This window comes from Tasmannia lanceolata, unplaced genomic scaffold (assembly GCF_043159265.1).
Source record: "Tasmannia lanceolata isolate RefF3 unplaced genomic scaffold, GAP_Taslan_0.1 ptg000016l, whole genome shotgun sequence".
Lineage (NCBI taxonomy): Eukaryota > Viridiplantae > Streptophyta > Magnoliopsida > Canellales > Winteraceae > Tasmannia > Tasmannia lanceolata.
The window spans coordinates 13,277,359-13,292,920 of record NW_027518693.1 but is presented as its reverse complement, the minus strand read 5'-3'; the positions used below and the strand labels follow the sequence as shown (position 1 = coordinate 13,292,920).

The 15,562-nt window shown below is 40.5% G+C and overlaps 1 protein-coding gene across 4 annotated transcripts in view; it reads left to right on the top strand.

Annotated features, from left to right (window-relative positions):
- LOC143848025 (methionine aminopeptidase 2B-like) overlaps positions 1–15,562 on the top strand; it is a 50,077-nt gene that overhangs the window by 8,300 nt on the left and 26,215 nt on the right. For all 4 annotated transcript variants that reach the window (XM_077356794.1, XM_077356795.1, XM_077356796.1 and 1 more), the window contains 3 exons: positions 4,209–4,341; positions 11,484–11,523; positions 11,640–11,747. In XM_077356794.1, the coding sequence (XP_077212909.1) occupies positions 4,209–4,341; positions 11,484–11,523; positions 11,640–11,747 (281 nt within the window). The remainder of the gene's footprint in view (positions 1–4,208; positions 4,342–11,483; positions 11,524–11,639; positions 11,748–15,562) is intronic.

Genomic DNA, 15,562 nt, shown 5'->3' with positions numbered 1-15,562 from the left:
AGATATATGAGCTTGCCAACCAACCTCTTGTACCTGCCTGGGTCATTTAACAATTCTCCCTCTCTGGAAGAAGTTTCACATTTGGGTCCATGGGCATAGGAACCAGTTTCACCCCAAGAGAACCTGTCTCATCTAGTAAGTCCAACACATACTTTCTTTGTGAGAGAGAAAGGCCTCTGCTGGAATAGACTACCTCAATCCCAAGAAAGTATCTCAGGCGACCCAGATCTTTGGTGGCAAACTCTTTCTGCAAGGACTTCAACCTCTGTATACCAACTGAGTCACTGCCACTAATGATAATATCATCAACATATACTATAAGGAGAACAAACCCAATAGCAGATCAATGGCTAAAGACGGAATGATCAACAACACATTGTTTCATGCCAAACTGCATGACAACATCACTGAATCTCCCAAACCATGCTCTAGGACGCTTTTTTAGGCCATAGAGAGATTTTCGCAGGCAACAAACTGAGGAGGACCTCTTCCCCTGAGCAACATACCCGGGAGGTTGCTCCATGTATACCTCCTCAGTGAGGTCACCATGATTAACGGCCAAGGAAAGCAACACGAACGGATGGAATTTTGGCGACATGAGAGAAAGTCTCAGTATAGTGATGCCAAAGGTCTTCGTATACCCCTTCGCAACTAAGCACGCCTTGAGGCGCTCAACTGTCTCATCTGACAAGTATTTAATGGAGAAAATCCATCGACACCCCACGGGCTGAGCACCTGAAGGAAGAGAAACTAAATCCCAAGTCTGATTGGTCGTAAGGGCATCCATCTCAAGGTCCATAGCAGCGTGCCAACCAGGATCTGTCACAGGCTACGACAAGGAAACAGAAGACAAAGAAGAGACAAATCTACGAAAACAAGAGTGATATTATCATAGGATACAAAATGGGAAATATGATGGGCGGTAGAACGAGAACGACTGTGGGAAGCCGTAGGAGAGTCTAAAGGAACATCAGAAGAGGGAAGAGGAGGTACTTGAGATGGAGGATCCAGTATCTCTGGCTGAGAAGACACTGCCTCGGGCGCAGGGTGATGAACAGCTGGCCGCAGGCGTCATTGATAGACCGGCACAGGAGCAGAAGGAGGAGCCGAAGTCACCAGCACAGGAGGAAGAATAGGAAGAGGAGCCGAAGTCACCCGCAATGGAGAGGAGGTGGACCAAACAGGGTTAGGGAGAATAGTAAGAAGAGGAACCTGAGGGGCGGAAACACGGGGATTGCTCTCAGTAAGAGCAGTAAAGAAAGATATGGACTTAAAGAAGGTAACATCGGCTGAAACAAAGAGCCGGCGAAGCCGAGGACTGTAACACCTATAACTTTCTGGGTAAGAGAGTAGCTAGAAAGAAAGTGGACCCAACAGGGTCAGGGAGAACATGAAGAAGAAGAGGAACCTGGGGGTGGAAAAACGGGGATTGTTCTCAAGAAATAAAGTGTGCACAATAGACTCACATGCTATCAAGATCAATGAACTCCGCCTTCACCAGCACAGCTGTAAGCCGATAAAGCCTGAAAGTGTAGAGAGAGTCAAAAATCCTATTTAGCTTATTTTAGGGTATGTGGGACAACCAAGATCTTCGTGAGAGAGAGAGAGATGTGTCCCATTCATTCAAAAGGGTTATAGGAAGTATGAGATAGGGATTTTTAAGGACAACCAAGCATAGTGTTCTAATGATCCTCCCAAAAGGTCCTCCAAAATGCTTCCAAACCCTCTTCCCATACTTAGGTTTAGGGATCCGTATTGATCCCTAGCTTAGCATTGGATGTCATATAGAACAAGGCTTTCTTAGGACGATCAGATTCTCGTCATGATCGATCCACGTCCTCGACAAAGTCAGTGATAAAGTCACGAACAAGATTTTACAAGTCAGCATCGATGATCTTCTCTCCGTTTTATACGGTAGCAAACAAGAAAGCGCGCCAGGGAAGAAGATGTAAGCAACAAAGAAATAAGAACTGCCTGTTGTACAATAGCTTTGTCAATAGCCATATCCTGCATAATCATATAACCAGGGGATAATCACTAAGTGAAATGTTGCAACGAAAGTTGTAATACAGACCATAGAACAATATAACACTAAACGGCAGGTCAAGGCAACCGAGACAGTGTTCGTGGCCAATTTCTGCAGGCGACCATGTCATTGCTAGGCGTGGGCGCCCCCTACTGCACTCATTGTTAGGCGGAGGGGCATACTGTGGCTACGTGTTATGCCTTATATCCAGTACTCCGTCCCCCTTGCTCTGCCCAGAGCATGTGCTACTGGGTGCTTGTCGGGTGCGTACCCAACACATTCCTTGTGCCTCTACATCCTACTCCGTCTCTTTCTTTACTGCTCCGAGCAATCCCCGTTTTTCCACCGCTCAGGTTCCTCTTCTTCTTCATGTTCTCACTGACCCTGTTGGGTCCACTTCCTTTCTAGCTACTCTCCTTCCCGTTTCTTGGCTAATCGGCTTCCCTCCTCTGTCCTTGATGGTAAATCTTATTTTTCGGTTTTACATCCTAATTGTGATCCCTTTTCTCTTACTCCACGGGCCTTTGGTTGTGGTTGTTTTGTTCACAACCTTACTCAAGGTTTCGATAAATTAGACCCTCGTATGAAACGTTGTGTCTTTCTGGGCTACTCTGGTACCTAGAAATGTTATAGTTGTTACAGTCCTCGGCTTCGCCGGCTCTTTGTTTCAGCCGATGTTACCTTCTTTCAGTCTGTCTCTTTCTTTACTGCTCCTGCGACAGTGCTGGCAAAGCGACCACTGCCATGGCCAGAATGGTGACCACCAACATACATGCCAAGAATAAAAGTATCAACAGAAGGGTCACTAGACCCATGAGGTTGCATACAACACTGCGCTCGAGGGAGGACCCCTGTGAGAGATGGAGTGGACCCACGAAGTGGGATGGAAGTCATCTGTGGGAAAGAAGCCTCCACAAAAGGGGAGTAACTAGAGAAGGCGGTTGAAGGTGGAGGAATCGACCTCATAGTATGAGTCGAACTAACATGAGGATCTATAATGATAGAAATGGAGAGACACTCTCAACCACAACTATTGCAGAGGATAAATAATAGAGAGGTGAAGAATCACACGACGAGCCTGGCCATAGTATTGCGGCTTCAATGAAGAGACATAGTAAAACAAGACATAGGATCACTAGCAAGGAGGAGAATAGAGGCTGGGAGATGAATTCGGAGGCACAACACCTCACTCGGACATTTCAACAGACATGTGGCGTGCACTGCTGCTCCGTAGAAGAGACATAGTGGATGTAGAATAGTATGATGACCAATGATGAGAAGAGAAACAATCAAAGGAGATCGGAGCCGCGGGAAGGAATAAAAAAGGACCTAAGATGATTTAGGCCATTGAAGAGAAGGGGTTTATAACCCGAGTGTGAGAAAACAAAGGAGCTTGAGGGTCCTTGTTAGATTAGGGTTTGAGTTGAGTTGAGGGTGGTCGGTTGGGGGCGTGGATATGGCGGAGAGTGGAGGTTAGGTTAGGGTTTATGGCAATGAGCTTGAAGATGGTGGAGAGTGGAAGTTGGGTTAGGGTTTACGGCAATAGAGGTGTGGAGGCGTAGAGGTGGAGAAAGAGGAGATGGTGGTGTGGGGTGCAATGAAGGTGGAGGCGTAGAGGTGGAGCCGAGAGGTGTGGAGGTGAAACTGAGGGGCGTGGAAGCGTGGAGGTGGAGCCAAGAGAAATGGTGGAGGTGTGGAGGAGGAGAAGGAAGCAAGGGATGAAGGAGAGAAAGAAGAGTGCGTCTCTTCCAATGTTGGTCCTTAGGGCACGACAACCCTAGGCCTCTGTACCATGTTGCAAGAGAAAAGAAGAAGAGAATGAGAGGAATTAGTGAGTTGGAGAGAACTCCCCGTCATTTATGTATTTATAGAAAGAGAGAAAAGTACAAAGACCAAATTGCCCTTAGGCATATTACACACTTCTAACACTAGTAAATGCTTTTATCAAATTTTTCCGGTTATCTTTATATACTTTGACCTTTAATGATTATTTCTTGTTCTTCTTTGCCTCTCCTTTAGTGCATAATAGTTATTCTCTTACATCGTTTTGAATTTCCCTTTGTAAACATATGCTTTAGTTCATCTAAAATGTAGATTAGTTACTGATATCTACGTTTATAGCATTACTTCTGTCTTCTCCAATTTACTTGCCCGTGATATTTTTGGAATATGCCACATGCAGGAGTTCGTTTCTGATATGGACACTAAAGTTTTGAGCCCATCAGTTGGTGATGTTAAGGCTATCAGTTCTGATCCTTTGCAAGATGACGAAGAGGAGGAGGTGCAAGTTGATGGTCAGGGAAATGGTTTAGCAGGTTGCTTTTGTAACCTCTTGTTTCCTTCACATGGGTCTCTGCTGCACTTTATGATTTAATTAAATTTTACTCGAAGTTATTTATCTTTTATATGACCAATATTATTGTTTATTATAATTTAATATTTCTAGGATGTCCCTTTTAGTTGTTAAAGTAGATCTGTGTATTGCTCATTCCCTTTTTTATGGCATTTTCTTATTGGAGACCTTATTTATTAATTCCGTTCCGTTCCGGCCGGAACGCACCGGAATTCCATATTTTCCGTTCCGGTCATTCCGGCCGGAATGGGCGAAACCCCCTATTCCGGCTGGAATGGGGTTGGAAAAAATAAAAAAAAATTCAAAAAAATTATAGAAATACCCTTATGGCTGTTGGGGAGTGTATTTTACATATTTACCCTCGTTTTATGACCGTGGGGGTACTGTTTGGAGGGCTATTTTCGTCTTTTTGCAAAAAATTAGAAAAAAATTCAAAAAATTCCCCTCGCTGGATTGGAACAAAAATTCCAAAAAATTCACCATACCCACTGGATTTTTTTTTTCATATTTTTAACTTTTTTTTTAAAAAAATTCTCCTCGCCGGAGCGGAACGGAAAGTTTTGAACGAAACGCCGAACGAAACGGCCGCAACACTGAAACGTTCCGTTCCAGTCAATGTTTTGAAAATCGGAATCGAATCGTAAATCGTAATTGGGGTCGAATCGTATCGGATTGTAAATCGTATCGTAAATCGTAAGATTCATTCCAAAATATAAAAAAATATGTATAATAAAAAATTATAAATAAATTAAAGAATAAAAATAGCCAATTATTCATTTTTCATCCAAATTCATTAATTCAAACAGAAACTACCATGATAAGCATTCAATATCGTAATACAAATTGTTTGCTGACAAACTTGACACATACTAATCATCTAAGTCTCATCCAAAACCATGAATCTTGGTTAATAATCTTTATAAAAAGACACATGATCATATCAATTCTCAAAGTCTCAAACATCAAATGAGAAATATCAATCATAAAAGACGGGAATCGATGTTGTCCTTATTATGATAGTCTCCCACGTCGACTCCCACCACGATGTGAGTAATGCCCTCAACAAATGCTCTGTGCTCGATTAGTTCGATTTGTTCGATGTCCTAATCCTCTGTCTTCTTCCTTCTAATGAGAGGGATTTCAAAGGCTTCTTGTAATTTAGAAAGGAAATGAGGTCTTTTGAAAGAAAGACATATTTTCTTTTGTACAAAACTTAATTTGGATAAATCGCATAAATCGTATGAATCGTACGATTTACGATCGAATCGTAAGATTCAATAAAAAATCGTAAGATTCATACAAATTAAGATTCATCATGGGATTCAAATCGTTTTGCCTAAGAATCGTAAATCGAATCGTAAATTGAACCGTAAATCGTAAGATTTTCAAAACAATGGTTCCAGTAGCCAAAACAGAACGGCGACCGGAATGGAATTTATAACTAAGGTGTAGACTTATAAATGCAAGAAGAAAAAAATACGAGTCATTCCTGACACAATTCAACTGAATATGTCGATCTGCACCCCATTGGAAGTGCAACAGGCACTTGACTATATGCAAACTCATAAACATTGTTTAGTAATGGTACCATTGTTTTATCTAGAGGGGTGGTGTGAATGATGGAAGGGCGCTGACTCATCGGAGAGAGCCAGGGCACGAGGTAGCTGAAGCGGGTGGGTTTCTTTGGGGCACAATTCTTGAGGGAAAGCTCTATTAATGCATCATGTCTCGGAAGGCTTGAGAGTATAGGTGCCTTGCTTCTCTGTCACTGGATCCAGAGATGCTCATCAGACCCGTAGTTTTAAATTTCCACCTAAACCGACATGAAGCAATTGTAATGTTTTTGTTTCCATCCCATCGAAACCAAGACGACTGAAGTGGATAAACCAAACCTGCAAGTGTAAGTATATCACTATGTATTACATGATTAGATTTATATGAATTGCATGTGAAATGTGGTGCATGTATTGTGTATCATTACTTATATGAATTGCATGTGAAATTTGGTATGTTTGAAATTATCATGCATGCACAATGATGGGGACCATCCTAAGGTCACAATCTTAAAATTTAGGGTAGGATTTATTTTGTTTTCTTTAGGGTAGCTAGTCATTTTAGTACTTTGTCATGTACTTTTGTGTCATTTTACACAACGTTTTAAATTTCGGTTTCGGACGGAAATTTAGGCTGAAATCATGTAAAAATATGACTACGATTTCGTTTTTTTTTTTTTATTTCGACCAAAATGTCTCAAATTTCGGCGATTTGAGTGAAAATTTTGGCTATTTCCATTAATCTTTCATAAATTTCGGTGGGAAGACTTTTTAAAAATTTCGGTGGTTCTATTTAAAATTTTGGTGGAAATTTTGTAAAAAAGGCTAAAAATGAAATTTCAACCGAAATTTCACCTCACCAAATTTCGTTTCTCCAAATTTCACCGAAATCTTGTAAAGAAACGACTTCATGTAAATTTCGTTTCGGTCGTAGCCGAAACCGAAATATTTCGGCTGAAACGAAATGTTTCGGCCGAAATTTAAAACCATGGTTACAGGTCTTTGACGAGAAGTAGAAGTTACGGGTCCTCTACCCCGATTAGTGCTAGCTGCAGGACCAAAGTTATTACTTCTTCTAGAGACATTGGTGTTGTTTCTGAAAGCAACTGGGCCTGACTGGACAACTCTACCAGTCTGCTGTGATGACCACGATCTAGTCGTTTGGGTCTCTCTCATTTTGGACGTTCCTCCTCTAGGGTTGGGGTTCTTGAGATATTTTTCAAATTCAAGAGCTTTATGATAGGCTTCCGTCATGGTCTCTGGAGAATGGAGGTCAACTTCTCTCTCGATCTCAGGTCTCAACCCATGTATGAACTTGTTTACAGTCATGGAAAGGTCTTCAGAGACATCACATCGTAGCATAAGCTCTTCAAACTTAGATAAGTACTCTGTGACCGTAGAGTTCGACTGCGTCAAACCTAATAAATCTCTTAACAGCTGTTGTTGATAGAAGGTGGGCACGTACTTATCCTTTAACTTGGTGCTCATATCATCCCACGTGAAATTGTATGGCTGTCCTAAATGCATAAGCTCCTCTGAACAGTCTGCCAATGCCACTTGGCAGATCCCACTAAGTTAATTTTGCAAAACTGCACACGATGATAGTCAGACATTTCAAACCACTCAAAGTAGTCTTCCAGGTCTGCTAACTAATCGAGGAAGGCACTGGGATCCAACTTACCATCAAGACTAGGAACATCAAGTTTGACCTTTTTACTAATATCCATATGCTCAGTGTGGTGATGATCTGGACCCTGTCTCTGAGGTCGAATAGCAAAATGCCTATCTGGATACCTAGTTTGGGTAGGTGGCTAGACATAATTCTCTGGGTCGTCTTCCTGGAATTGGTCATCGTCAACAAATCCCTCATGGTAGGGTTGGCCAACATGGTTATTCCTCCTATCATTGCCCTGCATATGACTTTCCCTAGCAATGGGACGAAGTCTCTAAGGGGTGGGGAGAAGGCCTCCTTGACCGACAGGATGTCCAAGAGCATTGCCAGATTGGCCTGCCTGGAGCCCAGGGCCATCCACGTGAGTGGTAGACCTGTCACCTAAATGACTTTCAACAGGGCGTTTTCCCATCGATGTGGTCAACTGCGTAAGGCGCTCTTCTAGTTGTTCTATGTGTCCTTCCATTTGTTGTATTGTTCCCCTAAGAGTGTTCACGACATTTTCCAAGGTGGTGACTCGTTCTTCCATTTTAGTTTGTGAACGTGTTTGTATGCTCATGAACTACGGGTAAGGAAAGAATGGTTTTGGCTGATATACGACGCAAATAACTAAAAGTAATGCAACTAAACTATGCTAATGTAATGCAAGGAAACAAGTACGTAATAAATGAAACTACTTAAGGTTGGTGTAAAAATGGGGTTCGAAAAATCAGGGTAAAATGGTTTTTTGTTTTGTAGAGGAAATAAGGGTCTGATGAAAACAGAATGGATGTGGGCCCTTTTGCAATTTAACAGCTATCTACCAATAGAAATTTTGAATCACAAATTCAATAATGAAGACGCGTACCTCGGTAGCCTACGAATAGCCGAAGAAGTCCTGGTGGTCTTCCTGACAATTGCATTGTCACGGATCGTCGATCGGATGTCGGGAAGCTGCTGATCGGAAGATGGAACGTAATCGACGGCCGAGGTTGCTCCTGAAACTGTGCTGAAAGTCATTAATTGTTGCTGAAACTGATACGGGTGTGATCTACTAATCAAGTGCTTTAACTTTTGTGTTGAAGTCGCGGGCCAATTTCGAGCGGAAGAAGCTTGAAAACAAGAGAGAGAAACTAGATAGAGAGAGCCCAGAAGTATACTCCTGGCCACTCTTAATTGGTTCTCTGTAATGCAAGTTGGGACCACTGGTCCCCCAATGTAATCTTCATAGCATCAATGAAATTGTCAATTTAAAAAAAAAAAAACTAGATAGAGAGAGGAGAGAGAAAGTTTAGAGAGAGAAGGAAGAGAGAAGACGAAAAACAGAGAATTGAATTTCTGCTTCTTTTTTTTCTTTTCTTTTTTTGGCGTGGTGCCTGAAGGTAAACAAGAGGGGGTTTAATCTGAGATTACTAATGGGAGAGGGGGTGCCCAAAGGAAGAACAGGGGGTGAGAATATAACACTTTGAACTTTTGGTTCACGTGACAGATTTAAGTCTGCACGTGAACTTAAAGGAATAAGGAGGGGGGTGTCCGGGGGAATTGGGGGGCTAATATACCTTAAATATAAGGTGTTAAATACTTATAATGGGGGCGAGGGACGGGGGGGGGGATTTCTTTTACCTTTTTTTTTGCTCGATCAACAGAACCCAATTGGGTTTTCTTTGTCCTGAAGAAATAGAAACCCGCTGGGTTTCTCCTCTCCTCAAACACCGGCGGCGATAGAGGGTTGCGGCGGACGCGGTGAAGCTTCGGCGAAGGGTTGTCGGATTCCGGTGATGGCGTCTCCGAGAACAATTTTTTTCCCTACAACTCTTCAGGGCTAGGGCTGAAAATAAGAGGGTTTGGGGCTGTTATTGGAAGAGATGAATATGTGTTTAGGCTTAGGCCTAAGAATTCTGGATATAAAAGATGAGGTTGGGGTTTATTGATGTAGGTTGGTTGAGTTTGGATTAGGGGTTTCAAGAGTTTGGGAGCATGGTTTTAAATTTCGGCCTAAACGTTTCGTTTTGGCTGAAATATTTCGTTTCGGCCGCGACCAAAATGAAATTTACATGAAGTCGTTTCTTTACAAGATTTCGGTGAAATTTCACCGAAATGTTATAATTCCCATCAAAATTTATTAAATATTCATCGAAATAGGCAAAATTTTCACTGAAATCGCCGAAATTTACACCGGAATTTTAGACATTTCGGTCGAAATTAAAAAAAAAACGAAATTATAATCATATTTTTACATGATTTCGGTCGAAATTTCATACTGAAACCGAAACGTTTCGGTGGTGACCGAAACCGACACCGAAGCCGAAATTTAAAACCTTGTTTGGGAGATAAGGTGGCTGAAATCTGAGAAAGGGGTTTGGGGGTTAGGGTTTCAGATTAGGGTTTGGAAGGAGTCTTCTACAGGTTCTGTGGGTTAGGTAATGGTTGAAATATGAGAAGCGTTTATTGTGTTCGGGTATAATTTCTGGGCAGCAGCTTTTGTGGAATTTTTGGGCGATTCGCGGCCGACTTGGATCTTTGCTTTGATACCAATTTGATGTAGGCTGAGGAAGAAAATAAGGAGAAGAAGAAGAAGAAAAGAAGAAGAAGAGAAGTAGAAGAGAATTAGAAATAGAAGGGAAGAAAGAAGCACTCAATTAGTCTCAATTCAATTAATCATTCAAAGTTATGAAAACAAGCTGTAGCTTACCTATAAATAGGCAATTAAGAGCCCTAAAATAAAGAAACCAACTAAATTAAGAATCCCTTAAATACTAAACTACCCTAAAAGTAATAAAGACTAAAATAACCCTAATAATATCAACTAATCCCATAAATATCCCTAAAAGCAATAAAATAACCATAACATAAATAAAAAGATCCTTATGTGGGCCCACAAGTGCGACCCCGACTAGAATAAACGCGCAATGGGTGTCGATCTCCATCACATGGTCTTGTGAATATATATATATATATATATATATATATATATATATATATATATATATATGAGAAAACATTTCCTACACACTAGCTTAAAATACAGTGGGGGCCACATTGTTTGGGTGTTCCAAACCATTCATTTGAATGGTCCTCACAGAGATAGGGTGTCCACAAAAAATCAGATCCATAGGATCATCCCAACCCTACGATTTGTGGCGGTAAAATGGACGTGTATAAACCTTCACAAATTAGTCCATTTTTTGCCTCCATAGTTTGAATGGTTGGGATGATCCTATGGATCTGATTTTTTGTGGACACCCTATCTATGTGAGGACCATTCAAATGAATGGTTTGGATCACCCAAACAATGTGGGCCCCCTGTATTTTAAGCTAGTGTGTAGGTAACTTACCTACACAAGTGTGTAGGAAATGTTTTCTCTCTCTCTCTCTCTCTCTCTCTCTCTCTCTCTCTATATATATATATATATATATATATATATATATATATATATATATATATATATATATATATATATATATATATATATATATTGTGGAACTCGATGAACTGAGATGTCACCTGTTTCATATATTAGTTTATGGTTTTGTGAGATGCTCTTATATAGATAGTAAAAATTCACTGTAAGTTTATCACTGCAATTTTCCTGCATACTTTTATGAGAAATGATATTTCCACCCCATTTCTCACCATTTCCAACCCTTGCGGGCATCTGTTCTTGGAAATGAAGAGAAAGGCAAACAAAATGAGGTGGGAACACACCTCTTTTCTTAGCATTTCCTCCCCTTCTGTTTGTTGTTTCTTGAAAATGAAGCAAAATACAAACAATATATGGTGGAAAAACAGCCATTTTTAGGAAGAGACAAAGAAGAGATGGTGGTAATGCTGAAAAACGGGGGTGGAAATATCATTTCCCAGTTTTGGTACATAACATGCATTGGGAAAATTTTATGCAGAAACTACGAAGAAGAAGAAGAAGAAGAAAAGTAAAAGCAGGTGTGCTTCTATTTTCATATAGTAATTATGATTTTTTAATGGCGTAATTTTGTTTTGTTTGAAATTGGATTTTAACTTTGTAGGCAGAATGATGATCAATATTCTGATATGTATAGGAAAAAGAAAGAATCTGTTGAGCAGACTGATCCACCGTCCATTCCTGTCACTGAACTCTTTGCTTCTGGGCAGTTTCCTGAGGGCGAAATCCAACAATACAATGATGAGTGAGTATAATTTTTTTGTTACATATAAACATGAATATTTATTTGTACCTCAATTAACAAGGCAATGAAGTAAGATGAGTAATAGGTTGCTCTTTCAAGAATACAATTCTATCCTGAAATTATAGGTTGTTTTCCAAGAAAAAATGAAGAGTTTTGGAGAAAGAGTTACAGTCCAAATTCAAGGAGTTGACTTTATAATACCAATGAGTCATAATTGCATAACTGCCATATTGAAATATATTGAAGAGTTTTGAAGAGTCACAGTCCAAATTCAAGGAGTTGACTTTATAATACCAATGACTCAATGAGTCATAATTACATAACTGCCATATTGAAATATAATAAGAGTAAGACATTTTTTCTTTGGCCATCTCGGTCATCGGGCCTGTGCCCCTTTTAATAAAATTCCTTCCCATTCAAAAAAATAGAATAATGGCAAGGATATTGTTGGAAGAGTATTATGGTCATTACATGTAGTGTTGAGGGTATTATAGTCTTTGTACCATGTAACCCTACTTTGGGCTCTATATATACATCATATTATAAGGGGAGCTCCTTAGTGGATACTCACATTCTTCTCCTTCACTCTTCTTCTTCTCCTTCTCTTTCCTTTCTAACATGGTATCAAAGCCGTGGTTTTAAATTTCAGATTTCGGTGGGGATCGAAACTGAAATTTCACGAAATCCGAAATTTCCGATTTCGGTCCCCATTTTAGGAAATTGAGTTTTTTTTTAAAATATAGTATTATTCTAAAATTTCGGTAATTTCGGCCTAATTTTCAGAAATAATAAAATACTACTTTTTTTACTATGGGATTTCGGCCAAAATTTCGGTGTCGACCAACCCTGAAATTGGGACCGAAACCGAAATTTAAAACCATGATCAAAGCAAAGGATAGGTGTCGACAAAGGCCGAAATTGGGACTGAAACCAAAATTGAAAACCATGATCAAAGCAAAGATTTGAAGGAAGAAAGAGGAATAGAAGTCTTTCCTTCGCATCTCTCTCTTTCATTCTCGCCTCCCTCCCTCTCTCTCGCATCTCCCACAGCCCCCTAGCCCACCTCGCCGGCCTCGTCCCGCTAACCCCCCCTTTTCCTCACCCTCACGTGACCCCACCTTCCTGCAGATCTCTCTCTCTCTCTCTCTCTCTCTCTCTCTCTCTCTCTCTCTCTCTCTCTCTCTCTCTCTCTCTCAGCCCCCCGCTAGCGACAACCCTCTTCCCTTCCTCGCATGGGTCCTCCTTTCTTTTTCTCGTAACCCACTTTCTTTCCTTTTTGCCGTAACCCACTTTCTCCCACCCCACTTTGCCACAATGCCTCTTTACGGTATTTCCCCCATTCCTCCATTTCCATCAACCCACATCTCATCCTCCATTCCTCCACCACCTCCTCTTCCATATCTAATAAAAATACATTTCCAAATCCCATTCTCGATCAAATCTCCATCCAAAACCCAAAATCCCTAATCCTAATCTTCAATCTCTAACAAAAATCCATTCCCATCTTCCTTCCCTGTAAATCCATCCACCCTCCCTTTTGTAAATACCATTTGTAAATCCATCCACCCAAATTCGGAAAAAAAAAACAAAAAAAACAACAACAAAAGATCCTCTTTTTTATATTCTTTTCCTTCTTTTCTCAATCTCAATCCTTTCTTGTCCCTTTTTTTTCTAAATCCATAAATATCTTTCTTTTTCTAAACCTTAGACCCTTGTTGGGATCTTTCTAGTTCCCTTAACCCCCTTCTTTCTAGGTTAAAATCCTCTCTTTCCTTTTATTTTGAAACCTCCCTCCACTTCATCCAAATCTTGTCATCTCTTTCTTCGTCCTAGTTGTGTTCTATGGCATTTGTGTTGATATCAAAGGTGCACGCCAAGTGTTTGATGAGGTGTCTGAGAGAGGTGTGGTGCCTTGAAATTGTTCTTTCCGCTGCAAGTTGAAGTACATCCTCTTGTTTGTTAGCCTCTTCATCTAATATTTAGCATAGAAATAATATTTGGCCTGTGTGGCATAGATGACTTGTTCATCCATATAAAGATTGTTCAAAAAACCATGTTTATAGTTAGTTTGATTAGAAATAAATTTGATGTTTCTAATTTATCTTCTACTACTGGTACTTGTGAATCTTGTTCTCTTGGTAAACGTATTCAAGTTTCATTTCTTTTAAGCACTCATATTTCTCATGTTCCATTTGATGTAGTTCATAGTGATGTTTGGGGCCTTTCTCATGTATCTTCTCTATTATGTTTCTATAATCCCTATCCATGCATTAACATCATCTTTCGTCCCTTAGATTTGAATTGGTGCTTTTTAATCACGATTATTGTGAGAAGACATCCACATTAATTGTCCTCGAACGGTTTGTGTGAAAATGTATGTATATCCAAATATGGACCACAGATAAAATCTGGCCATGCACAGCCTCATGATGAGCAGAGAGTGAACTATTCTTTCACCTTTTACTAAAGAATACCGTGAGAAAACCTTGTGGGTCCCATTACAGATCCCTACACCACGATCTGGTTTTTCTTGTTGTGATTGAGCCTTTAGCTCAATGATCAAGGATTTGTTCTTTGACCTAGAGGTCAGGGGTTTAATCCCAGCTTACCTACCAAAAGAAAAATAATAAAGTAAAATCTGGCCATGGTGATTTTTGGGGCCTTCCTCATGTATCTTCTATTCTAGGTTTCCATAATCCCTATCCATGCATTTTCTTTCGTCCATTCGGTTTGTATTGGTGCTTTCTCCATCGTGATTACTGGGAAAAGACATCCACAATAAATGCCCTCGAACAATTTATTTGTGAAAATGTATGTATATCCAAATACGAATCATTAGATAAAATCTGGCCAGAGTGATGTCTAGGAGCTTTCTCATGTATCATATACATTGCGTTTCTTTGTTCAACTCTATGTATTACTTAGCAGTTCATAGTTCATACATAGTGATGTTTGGGGCCTTTGTCACGTATAGTCTCTATTGTGTTTCTGTTACATTGTTATATTCATTGATGGCTTTTCTCAATGTACGTGGATATGGATATGGGATTCATCTGGCTAATTTTCGGTGAAATCCTTTTACTATCAGTTGCTGCCTGCGTTTGGATCCCCCTACTCTGCTGATGTTTGGAAGTTTCATGCCCCCCCGTCGGTAACTTTTTTCAGTTGGGCAGTGTGTAATGGGAGGATTCAGACCATTGAGTTTCTAAGAAAAAGGGGTATGTGCCTGGTAGACCATTGCTCGCTTTGTTTGGAAGATGGGGAATCAATTGACCACCTTTTTATTCATTGCAAGGTAACAAGAGCGATTTGGGGTCTCATTCTGGACAGGTTTGGTATTTACTGGGTCTTTCCAAAATCTCTAGCAGAACTATTTTTGAGTTGGGATTTTGCGCCCTGGAAAAAGAAAGGTAAGGTGCTTTGGAGATTATGTTTAATAGCTTTGTGGTGGGTCATTTGGAAGGAAGGGAACTCAAGAGTTTTCGAAGGTGTGGCAAAGACATCGTATTGGTTATATAATAAAATCATAGCCATGGTTATTTATTGGGTGAAGAGCATCCCTTTGTTCACATTCGTATCAGCCTTCGATATGTGGGAGGGGTGGCGCATTGTGTGCTCTGAAGGTATGAGGAGAGAGAAGAGAAGTCAGAAATGGGAAGCTCCCCCTGAAGGTTTTCTTAAAATAAATTTTGATGGGTCCTGCATGGGCCATCCGGGTCCAGCGGGGGTTGGAGGGCTATGTAGAGATTCTCGAGGGGTGGTATCGTGGGCTTTTGCAGGTCCAATTGGAAGGACTGATTCATCTGAAGCGGAAG